We start from the raw sequence: 19,573 nt of genomic DNA, 5'->3' as shown, positions 1-19,573 counted from the left end.
ACCACGTGATTCACTTAACAACTGGGAAATTAAGCACAACTCAACGTAACAACTGCCTTGCTTAGCAGTGGAAATTCTTGTTCCAATGGTGGTTCATAAGTTGAGGACTACCTGTAGATGGAACAGGACATCAAACAGAAGAGGAAAGTAGTTCTCTTCCACTTGCTCAGAACAGCAACAAGGATATGTCATCTCCCCCTACCTGTTCTGACCTAACTTCCCCAGCAGCACAAAGCCGAATCCTCATTCTGATAAACCCTTCATTTAATTTACACTGAATTCCTCTGTCCGGCTGACAGTCTTTCAAGATAGTTCACAATTTATCAGACCTTTATCAGGCTTGGAGAGTGGCCAGGCCCATATCTTTCAGATGCCACAATACTTGGAAAGAATGCAGGAATTAACTAATTGTCTTTTGCAATCACCCCTCCCCTTTCGCTCCTCTTTTATTCCCTATGGGAGGGGCCATTCACCATCCACCTATGACCTTACTCCCAAGTCGACCCTTGTTCCTTAGCTGTTCCCTTCGTCTGGCAACTCTGCGTATGCACACACTGGGAACAGGCTCCAACTATTTGTCTGCCTCCAAAGGCAGCTGATAACTGTCAAATGGCCCTGGCCCCCTCCCTGCCTCCAACCCAGATCCCTCATCAGAGCCTTCCCCAGACTCCAGGACTGGCCCATGTTCTTCCCCAACCTCCTCGCTGTCCAAAACTGATGCCAGCTCTGCTGGCCGCTGGCAGGCCACAACACTACCTCTAAAACAAGAAAAGAACTGGAATCCAAACTTTCATTTCCACCCCCTATGGGGAAGCTGGGAAGGACCCCAGAAAATGATGCTGATGACTTGTAGGCTGTAGTTCTCCCATCCCTGGTTCCAAAGAAGAAAGCAATACTTGTGCTTTTCTTGGATAGATGTGTGGGAGCCTAAGATGCCCTCAGGACTTACCAGAACATTGATAGCTTCATGAAGGGGGCCACTAGTCCTCAAGCTTTCCTTGCCATTCTCAGTGGTGTACTCCCATTCCAAACCCACTTTTAGAAAGGTATGGTTCTTGACAACTTTGATGCTGGGATTGATAATGAAGTCACCAGAGGCTTGGTTCTTAACAGCTAGAAAAGGAAAATAAATTATTTGTAACAGATGATCAGACTGGGTCTAAAGGCAGGGTCAAATGGATCATCAGTTTGGAGTCATTAGGTTCCCACAAGAGAGTTAAGTCCATCCCCCATGGAACTTGCCTAGCACCAATTTGCCTTGACAATGGGTAGCTCAGATTCTTGTATATAGGTAGCATGAAATTAACTGGTAGTACTTTTGAACTCTGCCCTGGGTCCTGATTTCTTGCACCTGACATTATTTGAATTATGACTCTCATCAATATCCTTCAAAAGGAAGAGGACAATGATACAGGCATTGTTTAAGTATAGAAAGCCTTGAAGTCATAAAGAAACATGTTTCCCTGTTAAATGTTATTTTGATTATTGATTTAAATCTGCAGCCATTTCAGTATTTTTTTTTATCTATAAAACAACAGAATGTGATATATGCACCTGTCCTTTACTAACTATGAAAACCAATATACTATAGCAAGAAGGGGATACAGTGCAGTGAAAAATCATGTTCTCAGCCAAAAATCAACATCGATGAGTTCACTCTGTCAATTAAAAATCTGTTTTATTGAACTTTAAGTTTGACTAGATTCAACCCTTCTATTTTTTGATGGGCATTTGTTAAACATCCCTCTGAATCCACAGTACAATACACAACTGTTTTCTAGGCAATCTGTTCTTACCAATTGTATGGGATACAGGCTCCATCTCCTCAATTTGGACATGCCTGGCACCTACTGGAATCTCAAACATTTTCAGAGCACCCCCTGACAATTACAAAAGAAATAAGCCATATTTAAAATGAGTGCTAAATATTTTTTTAGAATATGAAGTTGCTGAGACAGCAGTTTCTAGGCTGCAAAGAATGTTTCCCTGTTAAATGCTATGTTAACCCAGATATGGTGTCTTTCATGACCATAAAGAAAATGACCAAGTATGTATTGATTATAAACAGTTTGAAGGAAAAAATAATAATAATTTAAGGCTTTGATTTCTGCATATCATATGCCTTTATTCTTCGGTCACGTTTGAGCAAATTCTAGACATAAGCCACTTCCGGAATCAGGAGTTAAGAATCATGAATATTTAGCGGCCTTTAATTACCAACATGGGAATTAAGAAAATATAGTAGTACCCCACTACACAATTGTCAGGCAGCCCCTTAATCTTTCAGAGATTGATGAATAGTATTTCCCATGAATGTACATTTTAATATTATTAACGAAATTTTGGCATGAAGGAGGCATGTTGGCATCACTACTGATTCATGAAAGGCACAGAATATCCTGGAGTGGTCTGAACTAACCACAAGAATGTGGGGCATTTATAAACTTCTCACAGGCTCACACAAGCCTGGTTAGTTCTTTTTTTTTTCATTTTAACAAAAGACTGATGCTTCTGAATTTAAAATCCTCCACCAGCCTCCAGTCTGTAGCCAGCAAAGTAGGCCCCATTTCCTCATGGTGGGGATTTTGAGGAAAGGAAGAGAAATTCATTCTTTAACTGATTCAGTCCATGTTCAACAAAAGCAGAGCTCATATGTGGGCATTCAGAACATGTTCAGTGGACCACTTTTTGGGGAGGAACTGCATCAAAACAACTAGATATACACTATATTGCCAAAAGTATTCGCTCACCCATCCAAATAATCAGAATCAGGTGTTCCAATCACTTCCATGGCCACAGGTGTATAAAATCAAGTACCTAGGCATTCAGACTGTTTTTACAAGCATTTGTGAAAGAATGGGTTGCTCTCAGGAGCTCAGTGAATTCCAGTGTGGAACTATGATAGGATGCCACCTGTGCAACAAATCCAGTCGTGAAATTTCCTCGGTCCTATATATTCCACAGTCAACTGTCAGCTGTATTATAAGAACGCAGAAGTGTGTGGGAATGTCAGCAACTCAGTCACGAAGTGGTAGGTCACGTAAACTGACGGAGCGGGGATGCTGAGGCGCATAGTGCAAAGAGGTCGCCAACTTTCGCAGAGTCAATCGCTACAGACCTCCAAATGTCATGTGGCCTTCAGATTAGCTCAAGAACAGTGCGCAGAGAGCTTCATGGAATGGGTTTCCATGGCCGAGCAGCTGCATCCAACCCATACATCACCAAGTGCAATGCAAAGCGTTGGATGCAGTGGAGTAAAGCATGCCGCCACTGGACTCTAGAGCAGTGGAGATGCATTCTCTGGAGTGACAAATCGCACTTCTCCATCTGGCAATCTGATGGACGAGTCTGGGTTTGGCGGTTGCCAGGAGAACGGTACCTGTCTGACTGCATTATGCCAAGTGTAAAGTTTGGTGGAGGGGGGATTATGGTGTGGGGTTGGTTTTCGGGAGCTGGGCTTGGCCCTTAGTTCCAATGAAAGGAACTCTGAATACTTCAGCATACCAAGACATTGTGGACAATTCCATGCTCCCAACTTTGTGGGAACAGTTTGGAGCTGGCCCCTTCCTCTTCCAACATGACTGTGCACCAGTGCACAAAGCAAGGTCCATAAAGACATGGATGACAGAGTCTGGTGTGGATGAACGTGACTGGCCTGCAACCCGATAGACCACCTTTGGGATGAATTAGAACGGAGACTGAGAGCCAGGACCTCTCGTCCAACATCAGTGTGTGACCTCACAAATGCGCTTCTGGAAGAATGGTCAAAAATTCCCATAAACACACTCCTAAACCTTGTGGACAGCCTTCCCAGAAGAGTTGAAGCTGTTATAGCTGCAAAGGGTGGACCGATATCATATTGAACCCTATGAATTAGGAATGGGAGCTCACTTACAGTAAGTTCATATGCGAGTGAATGAATACTTTTGGCATTATAGTGTATTTCCCTCCTTTTTTGAGGTAAATAAAGCTGCAGCTGTGATTAACTGCTGGGTGTTTTGGGGTATTTAAAAGGGGCCATCTTCTAGTAGCCTCACATTATAGCAAACATCAAGACCTACCGTATTTTTTGGACTATAAGACGCACTTCCTCCCTCCCCCGCAAAAAAGGGGTTGGAAATGTCTGTACGTCTTGTAGAGCAAATGCAGGGCTGTTTTTTTGCCTCCCAAACCCTCTGTGCGTCCTGTTTTTGCCCTCCATGGCGTCCAGAAACACTCCGCAGGCCAAAAACGGGCCTCTGGAGGCCTCTGCGGGTCCCTTTTTTCCCTCCCTGGTGTTGGGGAGGCCAAAAATGGGACATGTGGAGGCCAACAACTTTTTTTTTCTCATTTTCCTTCTCTAAACCTAGGTGTGTCTTATGATCCAGTGCATCTTATAGTCAGAAAAATATGGTATATTTATTCTAATCTCACTTGGAGTGATGCATCCCAGGTCTGTAAAGTCATTGAGTAAAGTTCCACAAATAAAAGTCTAGATGCTATTCTCATGATGGCCTATTTCATTCCCGGTTATGTCCCTCCACCTGCCAATGAAACAGTTTACTTTTCATTCAACAATTTATAAGAAACTGCATCTTTGCTCATTGATTTCATTTTTTTACACAAATCCTAGAATCATAGCATTTTATTGGAAAGTTCCACTTTAACTAATGAATGTAAAGTTTCATTTGTTCTCTGCCCATCATCTATATTCTGCTAGAGAAATAGGACAAATGCTACCTTAGAGCTATATCTCTAGAATTTATCAGCAAAACAATTGGCTAAACTTTTACTTACAGTTGAGTTCACTTGTAATAACTCAGTTCAGACCTCCACTCAGAGGTTACCATTTCAGACTACCTATAACTACCATCTATGTCTGCTACTGAACTTTTCCAGTTGTCTTTTTTCCCAAAAGCCTGACACTTTCTCTAGGTACTTCAAATTTCCTTAAATATCACCTGGATCATGCCAAGGGCTCTGAAAAGCAGTTTGTTGTCACAGCTAAGAAAGCGTTATTCAAGTAGAGCAACTGGCAGGATCTACTGTATTTTTCAGAATATAAGACGCACCAGAGTATAAGACACAGCAAGATTTTGAAGAGGCAAATTAAAAAAAAAGTTTTTGCACTCTGTAAACCTCCCACAAATGACCCATTTTTCATGAAAACAGGTGGGTTTTTTTTTTTTCCAAAAAAAAGGGCATGAATAGCCTTTAGGAGGCTTGTAGAGAGCTCGGGGGGGGCAGAAAACGAGGAAAAAATGTTCCTTTTTTGTCAAAAAAAGGGCATGGGTAGCCTTTAGGAGGCTTATAGAGTGCTCCTGGCGGCTGGGGAAAGGGCACAATTGAGCAAAAAATTTTTCGTTCTTTCCGCCTTCCCCAGCCCCTGGAAGCACTCTGAAAACCTCCTACAATCTATGCACAGCCATTTTGATAAAGGGGGAAGGGTTTCTGGAGGCCAAAAATGCTGTATTCAGTGTATAAGACGCACCCAGATTTTCATCCTCTTTTTTGAGGGAAAAAGATACATCTTATGTTCTGAAAAATATGGTAGTTAACTTTGGCTGATCTCAAGAACATATAAACAGGGTTGCATTTGTAAACAATCAAAAATGATAGTGTGGATGGCCAGAGTGGTTAGCTGGACTACCCTGTTTCCCTAAAAATAAGACCTCCCCAGATAATAAACCCAATCGGGCTTTTGAGCATGTGTGCTAAAATAAGTCCTCCCTGAAAATACTGCAGCAGCAGCCATGAGGTGACCACGCTTGCAGCCTCCTGCACCACAAAAATAAGAAGACCTCCCCAAAAATAAGGCCAAGCGCATATTTCAGGGGTCAAAAGAAAAGAAGACACTGTCTATTTTTGGGGAAACATGGTAGTTAGGTGGGGAAAAAAATCCATAAATCATAAGTGTCAACCATTTTTTAATTATTGCCAATTGCCCATAGGCTTTCCAGGGATGGGATTCTACTGGTTCGGGCCAGTTCAGGAAAACCGGTAGTTCCAACTATCACGGGGAGTGAACCGGTTCGCTCCGACTTTCATCTGGGCCTGCCCGCCCATGTGCTATACTCACCTATATTCTCTTTTCTGAAGCCCAACTGATAGGCGTGGCAGAGTGGATTGCCACGCCTCAGCTGTTTCCCTCCTGCGGAAGGGGATTTCTTTGTAAACTGTGCATGCATACGCAGTGCACATCAGGCGTGTCAGGTCCGTGCCCGAAGCAAACCGCGTGTTAAACCAGTAGGATTACACCCCTGGCTTTCCTATAGCAGGGGTGTCAAACTGGATTCTTTGAGGCTGGATCAGCATTGTAGTTCTCCTCCGCAGGCTGACCATGGGAGGAAGGGGAGGGAGACAGATGCCTCCTGTAGTACCCTGCCAGCCAAAACCTGGACCCACCCCCATGTCCCCATTTTGTACACCCCCCATGCCCTGTTTTGGCCGGCACTGTTGGAGGAGGCCGTCCAGACCCCAAATGGGATGCAGGGGGGCCTCGCATAGCAATAGCAGTTAGATTTATATACCGCTTCATAGGGCTTTCAGCCCTCTCTAAGCGGTTTACAGAGTCAGCATATTACCCCCAACAACAAACCGGGTCCTCATTTTACCCACCTCGGAAGGATGGAAGGCTGAGTCAACCCTGAGCTGGTGAGATTTGAACAACCGAACTGCAGAACTGCAGTCAGCTGAAGTAGCCTGCAGTGCTGCATTTAACCACTGCGCCACCTCGGCTCATGTGCCCCTGTCTGCATTTTGGCAGGCAGAGTGCTGCAACACACACACACACACCCCATGCACCCTGTTTTGGCTGCCAGAGGCACTGCGGGCCAGTCCTTTGCTATTTCTAGGCCAGCCCTGCGAACCAGATTTAAGTTTAAGGCTTTGAGTTTGACACCCCTGCCCTATAGTCTCCAAGAGTTGATTATATTATCTTTCATAACTATCAAGACCTCAAATAATTTAAAAAGGGCTGAAGCCTATTATTGATGTTAAAGAACTGCTGTGATATGCCAAGACTATAAATATGCTGAAGAATAGAAGACTGTGTTTACCTTTAATGGTGATACTAAAACCTCTATCATTACCTTTTCAAGTAGCATTTGTTCTTCCATTCTCACCTGACTGCTTAGGGGTTTTGACCAAAGTCGCCTTCACTGTTCTACAATGGGAATTGTCACCCCCGCAAACACCACACTTGTCATCCTCCTTCAGAGAGCCAATTTCTCTGTCGCATCCAACATGCTGCCATTCGAAGAAGAAAAACACAGAATTAAGAAACGGGGTTAAGGATGCAAATTCAAAATGGAAATACTCTGAATGAACTCAGAATAGGCCTTGCAGAGTACCATTAACTATTTCTCTCTTAATGACAGGATGATATACTTCAGTGTTTAAGCTGTGTGGACTTCATCTCCCAGAATTCCCCAGCCAGCATTGATTTACTTTGTGGGTAACCATCAGATGATCAGATTTAACCAACAAAGCCTACTTATGTTTATATTTTAAAGGAGCCTCACAAGCCATTAAAACATATCTTAAATTAAAACCAAAATCTATATATTTGCCAATGTATTTCTTTCAGATATTCCTCCTATGGTTTATTCTGATGCCTTGCATTTTCTACTTGAACTTAAAACATATTGCGGATATTCTAAGTCAAGAATTACCTGTATAACTTTAAGAATCTCCCAGTTACCATGGCTACTGCTGGCATTTGCAATCAGAGAATGTCTGTTATATATCTATTATAAGTCCTTCAGAAAAGTTTCTAAAACTTGAAAGGACCTGCAAGTTACATACCACACATTCACCCCTTACACAGACACTGTATGGGTCTCTGTAGGTGCACCTGGTACCATCGTGAACAACATGATTCATAAATACCACATCCCCAGTTTCCTCAGATTGGCAAATCAGTTCACATTTCTGGGCATCTGCAGGAAAAAAATGAAATACATGGAAAAGATTGGTTCTATGTTCTGGCAATTCAGATGCAAAGTGGAACTCAGTATTTAACATTCAACTTCCTGAGAATCAAGGAAATCAATTTTGATGGTTTCTTCCTCCTATCAATCCTCCCTTCTTTGCAAAGAGAACAATGATCCTAAGGCAGGGGTGTCAAACTCAAGGGCTGGGGGCCGCATCTGGCCTGCAGGGTGCTTAGATCTGGCCCACTGGGCTACCCTGGAAACAGTGAAGGACTGGCCCGCAATGCTTCTGCCAGCAAAAACAGAACTTGGGAGTGCTGTGTGTAGCCCTCCTGAGCTCCATTTTCACTGGCAGAGTTTGCAGGAGGCTGACACAGTCGAAAATGGAGCTTGGCAGCCCGTTTCCGCTGGCAGAGGACTCAGGCCACCACAGGTGCCCCCCAACACAAGTGATGTCGAGCTAGCCACGCCCACCCAGGCCCAAGGTCAAACACAAGCCTTCTGTTTCTTTCTTGATAGTTCCCATCTTAAGCTATGTCCATGTCAAGTTGTCATCACATTTTCCTTCAATGTTTTTCAAGTGCTGTCCATGCAAAACTTTGGTTTTCCATCTATTTAATCTGTCATCTAGCTGTTTTTCCTTATATTATTATTATTCAATTGTATCACAGCGGCCAGTTGTTTCGCCAGATTTGGCATTGGTTACTAGTCGGGCCCCACCCAGGGGCCTAGGATGTCATAACGTATTTTCGTAATATGCCTGCAGATCCAAGCAGTGCGGCTTTTTGCATTTGACTGATGGTGATTTTGTCAATTTTTAACTGTTTTAAATGTAATTCCAGTGCTTTTGGAATAGCACCCAGTGTGCCAATTACCACTGGAATTACCACTGCTGGTTTGTGCCATAGTCACTGAATTTCGATTTTTAAGTCCTGGTATTTTGCGATTTTTTCATGTTCCTTCTCGGCGACCCTGCTATCACCTGGTATTGTGATGTCTATGATTGTGACCTTATTTTTCTCAACCAGTGTGATGTCTGGTGTATTATGTGCCAGTATTTTGTCCGTTTGTATACGGAAATCCCACAAGATCTTGACCATCTGATTTTCGGTGACTTTTTCAGGCTGATGTTCCCACCAGTTTGTTGCTGTTTTAATATTATAATTTTTGCACAAATTCCAATGGATCATTTGTGCTACTGAATTGTGCCACAATTTATAATCAGTCTGCGCGATTTTTTTACAGCAGCTGAGGATGTGATCAACAGTTTATTATTATAACCAAGGACCTAGGAACTGTTAAGGTAACGTTGGAGGATATAAGCTGTTCCAAGTAGGGTGTTTTTTTTGTAGAATCTGGATGTTCAAGTCTGATAAATTTAAAATTTCCGAATAGCGAGGTAGCCCTTTAGGTATTGCTCCAAGGGCTCCAATTACAATCGGGACAACACACAATTTCTTTTTCCACATTTGCTCAACTTCAATTTGCAAGTCCTGGTACTTTGTGATTTTTTCTTGCTATTTATCTTCGATTCGTGCATCTCCAGGAATTGCAATGTCAATGAACCATACTTTTTTCTTTTCAACTATTGTTATGTCAGGTGTGTTGTGGGCCAAGTGCCTGTCACTCTGGATTCTGAGATCCCACAAGATCTTGACTTTCTCATTCTCTAAAACCTTCTTAACCTGATGGTCCCAGTGGTTTTTGCTGTACTCAAATCCAAACTTATGGGACAATTTCCAGTAAATGATCTTAGCAACGCAGTCATGGCGTTGTAGGTAGTCAGTTTGTGAAATTTTGCTGTATCCACTGATCAAGTGGTCGACTGTCTCGTCTTTCTCATTACAGAGGTGACATCAAAGCACCACTCAGCTGCAGGAGTAAATGGTGGTAGATAAAGAATGGAGTGTGAGGTCTGTCACTGGGCCTGCTGCTCTTTTTGCAACGACCATTACTGTGACAGAAGGGCACGGTGGCTAGAATTGTGGGAGCAGCCATTAGGTAATGACATGTGGGGTGCATGGGGCATGTTCCCCCCTCCCTTCCCCCCCCTCCAGCCTCGCCTCCTCACCTCCTGTTGTTTGCACAGCAAGCTACCAGACGAAATGGCGGGGACCAGCTGTGCATGCGTTTAAATATTTTTGGGGAGGGCTTATTTTCAGGGAAGGCTTATTTTAGTGCATGTGCTCAAAAGCCTGATTGGGCTTATTATCCGGGGAGGTCTTATTTTCAGGGAAACAGGGTAATACCTTTTACAACCACTGCAGTAACAGCTATTTAACAAGAACAATGAATGAGTTTCTCCGGTTTTAAAGAACAAGTGATTTTAAATTTACTCATGCTTGAATAGCACTTTTTATTGTAAAAATAGAGTTAAAAGCATGTTTCTATTGTTCAAAGGGAAGTAACAGTCAAGGCCATAGGGAAATAAGCATTGCATCATCTCTGCCCTGATGATGTTCCTTAGCTTGGTAATGAAACATCTGCAAGAAAACCACCAATCTCAGAGAGCATCAAAGACTTCACAATTCAACTCTAAGCTCCAAATATTCTCTTCTATTGAAGAAATATTTCTCTGCCCTTTGAAACATCTTGCTGCCAGAGGTGAGGACTCTCCCCACCTTTAAAAGCTGGCTCTGTCGGTTAGCATGGTCCTTGAGGACTGGACTGCCATTTGTCAAAAATGGTGTAGGGTCTCCTGCTTGGACTAGAAGACCTACAAGGTCCCTTTCAACTCTATTAATCTGTTAAATCTGGAGGTGGTTGGTGCAGTGACCAAGAAGGCACTCTCTCTGCTCTGAACCCATGGTTCCCCCCCCCCACTTGTATTTAAAAGTATTGTCATTTTAATTCATTTTTGTATTTGTAATTGTTTTTATATCCACAGTGAGAGTTTTGCTGCATATATTTATTTGTATTGTTCTAATTGTTTTTATGTTTCATAATGCATGCCGCTCAGTCACTGGTTGAGATGAGCAGTTATAAGAAAATAAATAAATAAATTTACCCTCAGGATGCTCATAGGGGAGCCAGGTGTGTTTAGAGTTTTCATGGGTATAATAAGAGTTCCGCTTGGAACACTGCTGAGCACGAAAATCCTCATAGGGACCTTGGCACTCTTCGGCGTTGCAAACCTGATATTCATACATAGAACCCGGACACTGGCGGCCACCATAAGCTGGGCTGGAAAACAAACAAAGAGCCAATTCAGAGCCAGAGCACTCAAATTCTGCAGCCCGAGGCAAGTGGGAAGGGCATTCTGTTTCATTCACGTTAAACTTTTCTTTTGTTGGTTTAGATAAATGAATAAAAATTATATTCTACATCAGAGGTGTCAAACTGGCGGATGCTTCACACGGAGGCCACACCCACCTCAGCTCTACGAATGGGGAAAATGTCACGAAACATCACACAAAAGCAACATGATGCGGCAAGTTTGATATCTGTATTCTACATTGTTATTTTTTTTTTAAATCTCAAAGCAGGCATACTATGCATGTAAATGCACTATTTTAAAAAGTAGAAACATTTACAAATAAAACATATTTACTATTAGCAATAGACTCTAAGTAGTTCTCAGATTACAATGAATCATCCTCATATTGTCTCCAAATTTCCTGATGGATAAAGAGGACAAATAGAACAGGTTTATCATAATCAGAATATAGCATATTAATGAACATTTATTCCAAATTTCCTGATGGATACACCTATCATTGAGGATAGAATAGAATCTCCTGTTGTGGAAATAACTACTGTATTTTTCGGAGTATAAGACGCACCATTTCCCTCAAAATAGGGCTGAAAATCTGGTTGCATCTTATACACTGAACATAGCATTTTTTTGCCTCCCCAAACCCCAACCCCTTCACCAAAATGGCCTAACCCTAACCCTTCACAACCCCCAGGAGCACTCTATAAGCCTCCTAAAGGCTATGCATGCCCTTTTTAAAAAGGGGGGGAGGGGGCATTTTCAGGAAAAACAGGCCATTTTTGGGAGGTCTGCAGAGTGCAAAAACTTTTTTTTAAATTTGCCTCTTCAAAATCTCCCAAAAATACAGTACTGAAAATCTGTTGTTCTTTGAACATTGCTCTGAAGATAAGAGCAGAACTATTGTAATATGATGTCCAAAAGGAATGGGAATGAAGGAATTAACTTTGAGAAAGATCTTTGCTGATAATTACGACTGACTTAGCTATTCTCCAGCTCTAGCTTTATATTAGCTGTACATCATTGTTTATTTATGTGCTCCCATAAAAATGCACAATATTTACAGATCTAATTTTGTTAGAATTGACATTGTAGACAGTCATATACCAAAAGGCCATAAGGTAGTGGTGAAATGCAAATTTTTTACTATCGGTTCTGTGGGCGAGACTTGGTCGGTGTGGTGTGGCTTGGTGGGCATGGCTTAGTGGGCGTGGCTTGGTGTGCCTGGCAGGGGAAGGGTACCGTAAAATTTCCATTCCCTCCCCACTCCAGGGGAAGGATACTGCACAATCTTCATTCCCACCCTACTCTGGATCCAGCCAGAGGTGGAATTTGCCAGTTCTCTGAACTACTCAAAATTTCCGCTACTGGTTCTCCAGAACCTGTCAGAACCTACTGGATTTCACCTCTGCCATATGGGGAAGAGAGAATATTCTCAAATTGTGGCATTTATTAATTGCTCTATGATTTTTTTTAGCATAAAATATTTTCTTTATTGTTGGTTATATTAAAATCAGAAATCAGGATGTGATAAACCACCTGGGAAAGCCAAGGAAAATCATCAAAACCAGTAAAAAGTGAACGTCAGAATATTTCGGACATGTGATGTGACATCTGTAAAAATATGCATCCTTCACTTAATCCTCCAGGGAAAGACTGAAGGCAAATGAGGTCCAGGCAGAAGAAGAACATCATGGCTTCAAAATCTAAGGGACTGGTTTGGACAAAACTCAACAGCACTTTTTTATGTGGCTTTTGATAAAAATAGGAACGCCAACATGATCACCGATGCCCAATCACAGATATGGCACAAGCAGAAGAAGATATTGGGAAGAAAGCCAGTTTGGTGTAGTAGTTAAGGTTGGACACTGGGAGACCATAAGTTCTAGTCCCATATTAGGCACAAAGCCATATGGCTGACCTTAGGCCAGTCACTTTCTCTGAGCCCCTAGGAAACAGACAATGGCAACCTACTTCCAAAATCTTGCCCAGAAAATTACAGAGATTTATCCAGGAAGATGTCAGTAGTCCACATTGATTCAAAGACACATCCACACCCAAATAAGTTCAGGGAACTATATAGTTACTTTGCTGAATAGGTTAGGTGCTCTTGACACCGTTTATCCCACAGAAAACCAGACTTACGGTGGTCTGCTGCAGTTCCTGCTGCGGAAACGCACCCCACCCCCACAAGTCCTGGAGCAGGAACCAAATTTGGACCAGGAACTCCAGCCGCCATCCTGGCTGTAAGGTTGTTCTGAAGTCTTCCAGATGCAGTGACCCTTGAAACACCACTGGAACAGGAGAAGAAATAAGGGTTACCTGAACACCTGCCTCTTCATATCTGTCCAGTGTTAGTGAGGAGAGCAGTTCTACCGCCACAGAAGCACCCAGCTTTACAATAGGGTTCGGAATCTGTTCCTCCCACTTTCATTGGTCAGGCAGACAGGGATGACTGTGGAGCAATAAAGAAAGGTCTCAGGGGGGGGCCTGGGTGGCACAGGATAGTCATGAAAAAAAACCTCATCGCTTCTATAGCACCAACTCTGAATCTTGGCACAATCCGACAACATGCTGACACCTATCCGTACTTATCCCCCCCCCTCTCCCTACATCTGTATTTTCCAGTTTCCAAAAGTTTTCCCACTGGAAAAGCCTTCATATGAAGGCATTAAACCAGGAGACTTCAAACTTGGCAATGTTAAGACTTGTGGACTTCCATTCCCAGAATTCCTCCTACATTGTTTAATGTAGGGGTCCTGAATGGAGGTCCACAAGTCTTAAAGTTACCACCTTTGGAGACCCCTGCATTAAACCTTCACGTTTATCTTCCATGAAGGTAGTGAACACAAAGTACAAACAGCAAACAGCGATATGTTAAAAAAGCAACAATCATCTTTTTTCTACTAACCAGGAAGTATCACTGGAAGCAGTTTAGTGTTTCAAGGGATACCAAGGAAAACCCATCAGTGCAAAATAAAATGTGCAAAGTGCTAGGAAAATGTGCAAAAATGGTTGAACATGAGATTTCAATCATTGTTTATTTATGAACCGTGATGGCGCTGGGGTTAGAATGCTCGGCCCACAGCCAGCAATTTAATCCTGACCGGCTCAAGGTTGACTCAGCCTTCCATCCTTCCGAGGTCTGTAAAATGAGGAGCCAGATTGTAGGGGCAAATATGCTGATTCTGTAAAGAGGCTTAGACAGGGCTGTGAAGAACTGTGGAGCAAGTAAGTCTAAAATGCTATTATATTGCTATGCATGCCCCTTCCAACTGACTCAGGCACTCCAAAATTAAATTAAGGCCTAATTGTTTGCAGCCACTCAAATTGCACAAAGTGCCAGAATAGGAAAGGCATAAGTTAAATCCGCATCTGTGAGAAATACCAAGCTTGGGAAAGGCTATTAAAAAAAGTAAGGAAGTTACTCCTTTGACTTCACGAGGAAGTTCTAGGGAATCCCACAACTTTAGCTGCAACTCCAGCATTTCTCCCCCACCCCACCCCCAATTTTTTTTTTTTTAATCTAAGTGGGAGTGGAGGTTGTTCACACTTTCTAACATTCATTTTAAACCTGGACCTTGAGCTATGGGTATATGAATCACAATAGGCAAACAAATTTAACAGCTAATCAACTTAATTGGTTACAACCAAAAACAATTAATTATTAATCAATTCATCACAGTAATAACATTGCTATTTAATTAGTTGATCAATTTATTTCCTTCCTCCCTCTCTTTTTCGTCCTTTTGATGTGACACTTGGCAATTGGGTTGCCAGCCCCAACTGTTGCTAAATGAGATCTACTTATATTGTCAATTTGAAAAGAAAAGAAATAGGCATATGAGATAAAGGATAAAAAATGTCTATTTTGTCTCATAAGACATACAGTATGTCCATCTGTTTGTCCCTATATGGTTGCAAAACTGTTTGGCTCCTACTAAAATGAGACTGACATCCCACGAGAGGTGGTATTCTACCAGTTCAGACCGATTCGCCCAAACTGGTAGCGGAAATCACTGGTGACCCCGCTCAGCTCTGTGGCATCCCATTTAGGCTCTTTTTCCACCAAAAGTGTATGCGCGGAAGGCTGTGCACATGCACAGACATGGTGCGTGCAAACAAAGTGAGTGTGCATGCTCACATTTGCGAACTGGTAGGGAAGGTAAGTACCTATCACCCCTATATCCCACTCAACAGCAGACATACCTGGCCTGAAGCGCACTCGGTTCCATCCAAAGGTGGCCCTTTCTTTGTTTTACAGAAATAAGGATTGTCTGGATGGCTGCACCACAGCTGTTTGCAAGGGTCAAAAGTCCTGAACTGAAAAGGAGAAAGAACCACATAAAGCTTATCACTCTTTCTCCATTTAAGCCAAGTGCACTTTGCTTTGAACAATATTTTATCCTTTAATTTAATGCAATTTAAGCTCTATATTATTACAGGGTGGTGTTTTTTTTTTAAAGAAATGGTGTGCATCCACTAAAGAACAACCTCATAAATTAAGAATTTATTAAAGTTATCTGTTGTCTACTATTTGCACAACTCCTGATCCAATAGGTTTGACATACAATCAAATTGAAGAGTTCAGCATAGATTTTTCCAACCACATTTCCCTCATTCAAAGCAAAATCTTATTTCTTCATCTCAAAAGCTCCTGACTTCTCTAGTGAGCTTAACCCCTGGTGACTTCAAAGATATTCTCCTATATGGTGTGCCATGGCCTTCTTTAAGGATGGCTTTTTTACTATTATTTCCAAATATAGCAGGGGAGTAGAATAGGAGAGTAGCTAAATATATCATGATATTATCATCATTTTTTTAAAAAAAACATACAATTTAGGAACCTGTCAGACAGAATTTGCATTCTGATGTCATTGCACACATATAGGTGCTGGTCGCTACCTATAAAGCCCTACATGGCATCGGACCTGGGTACCTGAGAGACCGCCTCCTGCCGATTACCTCTCTCAGACCAATTAGATCACACAGGTTGGGTCTCCTCCGGATTCCATCTGCCAGCCAATGTCAGCTGGCGACTCCCCAGGGGAGAGCCTTCTCTGTTGCAGCTCCGGCCCTCTGGAACGAGCTCCCTGTTGAGATCCGGATCCTTACTACCCTCCCGGCCTTCCGCAAAGCCACCAAGTCCTGGCTGTTCCAGCAGGCTGGGGGGAGCTGAGAAGCATCTACCTCCATAGAAATTGTGAATGTTGGTTTTGTTTTTAATATGTTGTCTTTGTCTTGTTCCCCCCTTTCTCTTGTCTTTTGTGAGCTGCCCGGAGTCCTCCGGGAGTGGGCGGCATACAAGACAAATAAATAAATAAATAAATAAATAAATAAACAAACAAACAAATAAACAAATAAATAAATATTGGTGCAATGGTGTGCCTTTTCTTTGCTGCAGATTCTCATGAGACTCATCTCATTCACATCTTTTTTTTTTTAAGTGAAACCCTCAGAAAGATTATTTCTTATTTTAACTTGCAGCTTTTTGGATAGAAAATATCAGCTCATCCCATAGATCAGATTTTCACTTTTATTTTACCTACATATATGTGAGGGACTGCCATGAAGAAGAGGAGATTTGACCTATTCTCCAAAGCACCTGAGGGCAGAACAGGAAACAATGGGTGGAAACTAATCAAGGAGAGAAGCAACCTAGAACTAAGGAGAAATTTCCTGACAGTTAGAACAATTAATCAGTGGATTGGCTTGCCTTCAGAAGTTGTGGATGCTCCAACACTGGAGGCTTTTAAAGAGATTCTGGACAGCCAGACTTGCTGGAAATAGTATAGGGTCTCCTGCTTGAGCAGAAGGCTGCTTGGACTAGAAGTCCTCCAAGGTCTCTTCCAACTCTATTATTCAATATTCTGTACGTAAGCTTTCCATCACCCTATCATGAAAAGCTACTCCAGAGGCTGAAGGGATTCTGTGGAACTGAACCGAATAGGTCAGCAGCAGCAGCAGCTGCAGGACATGGCAAGTGGACAAATCTAAGGCAAAGCCACCCGTGGGTTGAAGCCAACATGTGATTCATTAAGAAAAGAAACCCTATGACTGAACAGAAGGGAGAAGGAACGGTCCCACAACAACAACATTTCAATACTCACAGCTGTGCATGTTTTGTATCCCACACCAAAGTCAAAGCGGCATTGCTCATCCATAGTGTAATCAATTCCTGGCAATTCTGGGAGTCTAGGCCAGTCCTGCATAAAAGGGTCATCTAAGAGGCAGTCGTAAGAACTGCAGCACAAAAAAAAAACACCAGATTGTGCATCAGAGATTAAATGTTTCTTGCAGATTTATTCAGCTGCTCCAAAAATCCTGGCACACTCTTTTTAAGTTTCTGATTTTTTTTCCAGATCAGAAATTTATTTCACCCTATTTCTGCATTAGATTGTATAATTTTTTTTTCTTATCTGCAAGAAACTCCATACATATGCATTGTAAGCATGCGCTATCCATATTTCTATGGGCATATTTTCCCAATAAAATGTAAATATGTATACATTATCTGAGTTGCAAACTTCACCACAACTTTAAGAAAGAATTAGTCACCTGACACAAAAACAAGCTTTAGAATAAGTAGTATTTTTCTCCAACCCCAATATTCAAGCTGTTTAGTATTTTGTATCAGATTCATACTACTGTCATACTAATGGTTCTTTAAATTAACAAATGCCTTTTTCTTTCAACTGTATTCTTTCTACCCATTAATTTATCCAATACAAAATGAAACAGAATGATTTCAAAGCAAAAAAAAAAGAAGTTAAACTTACTGTTTGAGAGATCCTTGGTGCTCTCTGAGCTTGGTTAGCAATAGCAATAGCAATAGCAGTTAGACTTATATACCGCTTCATAGGGCTTTCAGCCCTCTCTAAGCAGTTTACAGAGTCAGCATATCACCCCCACAGTCTGGGTCCTCATTTCACCCACCTCGGAAGGATGGAAGGCTGAGTCAACCTTGAGTCGGTGAGATTTGAACCGCCGAACTGCAGCTAGCAGTCAGCTGAAGTGGCCTGCAGTACTGCACTCTAACCACTGCGCCACCTCGGCTCACCTTGGTTGTTTTCTTGCACATGTTTCATTACCCAAAACAGCTTCCCCAGTAATATGTAACCTAGTTTGGGTAATGAAAAGTCTGCAAGAAAACAACGAAGCTCAGAGAGCACCAAGGACCCTTCATTTCAACCCTGAGCTGCAAATTTTCTCCTTTATTGATAAACTTACTGTATATAACGGTTCAACTCCTGTTTGCTACATCGGGACCAGTGATAACGGTGAAATGCAGCCTGCACCAGTGGTGCCATAATACTGCCCATGCCAGTCTCATCAGCACATTGGTTACCTTGGCCATCATGTTCCATACCTAACCTGTTTTAAAAAAAAGTGGTACAGTATTTCCTGAAGTCGATGAAGGACTAAATCATGAAACGGTGCCAGCGTTCTGAATACCACTGAGTATCCCAAATCGTTAATTACCATGTGGTCTGAACTGCGTACAACTGTTTTTGCTATTAATATAACCAGATCTGCTTCATCTTCAAGAGATGAAATGGGCCTACCTTGCCAAAGAAATGTCAGTCAATAACACGAGAGCAAATAAGTATCATCTACATCAGCGGTGTCAAACTCGATTTCATTGAGAGTTGCATCAGGGTTGTGTTTGACCTTGGAGGGACAGGGTAGGCATGGCCAAGGTGGACATAGACAGCTCAAAGTCACTCATGTCAGGGACACCTTTGGCAGCCTGAGTGCTGTGCCAGCGAAAGCGGGCTCCCGAGCTCTATTTTTGGCTGCAATGACCTCTTGCAACCTTCTGCTAGGGAAAACAGAGCCCGTGGCCCTCCTAAGCTCCATTTTCGCTGGCAGATGCACCGTAGGCCGGTCTTTCGCTGTTTCCAGGGCAGCTCCATGGGCCAGATCTAAGCACCCCATGGGCCGGATATGGCCCCCAGGCCTTGAGTTTGACATCCCTGGTTTACATATTAAGGAAGAGTTGATACAACATGAAGACATTTTTCCCCAATCTGTTGCCCTCCAGATAGCAAATACGTGTAATCCTTGATTTACAACAGTTCATTTAGTGACTGTTCAACGTTACAACGGCACTGAAAATAAATGACTCATGACCATTTTTCACACAACCATTGCAGCATCCCCATGGTCATGTGATCAAATTTCAGATGCTTGGCAAGTGATTCATATTTATGATGGTTTCAGTGTCCTGCCAGGTTCCGAAGGGCTAATGAAACTAGCCAAACACAGAAACAGTTGGAAATGCAGTTTGTATTCTTCCTTTGGCACGAACTGACCAACAAAGCATTAAGGCAATGAATAAATTATCAGAGCTGCCACCCTGTGCTTCCCACCACCTTTTATAGCTACACTGGTAATTAAGATAAGCTGCACCCCATGCATGGGCACACCATCACCTTGTGACACAGAG

General features: G+C 42.4%; 1 protein-coding gene across 1 annotated transcript in view; it reads right to left on the bottom strand.

Annotated features, from left to right (window-relative positions):
* The window catches only part of ADAMTS14 (ADAM metallopeptidase with thrombospondin type 1 motif 14), an 81,954-nt gene that overhangs the window by 12,823 nt on the left and 49,558 nt on the right, over window positions 1-19,573 (bottom strand). Inside the window, exons 8-16 of the mRNA XM_032232094.1 lie at window positions 18,355-18,498; window positions 17,235-17,367; window positions 15,334-15,447; window positions 13,270-13,418; window positions 10,921-11,096; window positions 7,786-7,919; window positions 7,104-7,227; window positions 1,797-1,880; window positions 950-1,113 (exon numbers count right to left, since the gene is read on the bottom strand). Of these exons, the coding sequence (XP_032087985.1) occupies window positions 950-1,113; window positions 1,797-1,880; window positions 7,104-7,227; window positions 7,786-7,919; window positions 10,921-11,096; window positions 13,270-13,418; window positions 15,334-15,447; window positions 17,235-17,367; window positions 18,355-18,498 (1,222 nt within the window). The remainder of the gene's footprint in view (window positions 1-949; window positions 1,114-1,796; window positions 1,881-7,103; window positions 7,228-7,785; window positions 7,920-10,920; window positions 11,097-13,269; window positions 13,419-15,333; window positions 15,448-17,234; window positions 17,368-18,354; window positions 18,499-19,573) is intronic.

This window comes from Thamnophis elegans, chromosome 15 (assembly GCF_009769535.1).
Source record: "Thamnophis elegans isolate rThaEle1 chromosome 15, rThaEle1.pri, whole genome shotgun sequence".
NCBI classification, from domain to species: domain Eukaryota; kingdom Metazoa; phylum Chordata; class Lepidosauria; order Squamata; family Colubridae; genus Thamnophis; species Thamnophis elegans.
Note: the sequence above shows the minus strand (reverse complement) of the source record. Positions and strands in the feature narration are given on the sequence as shown.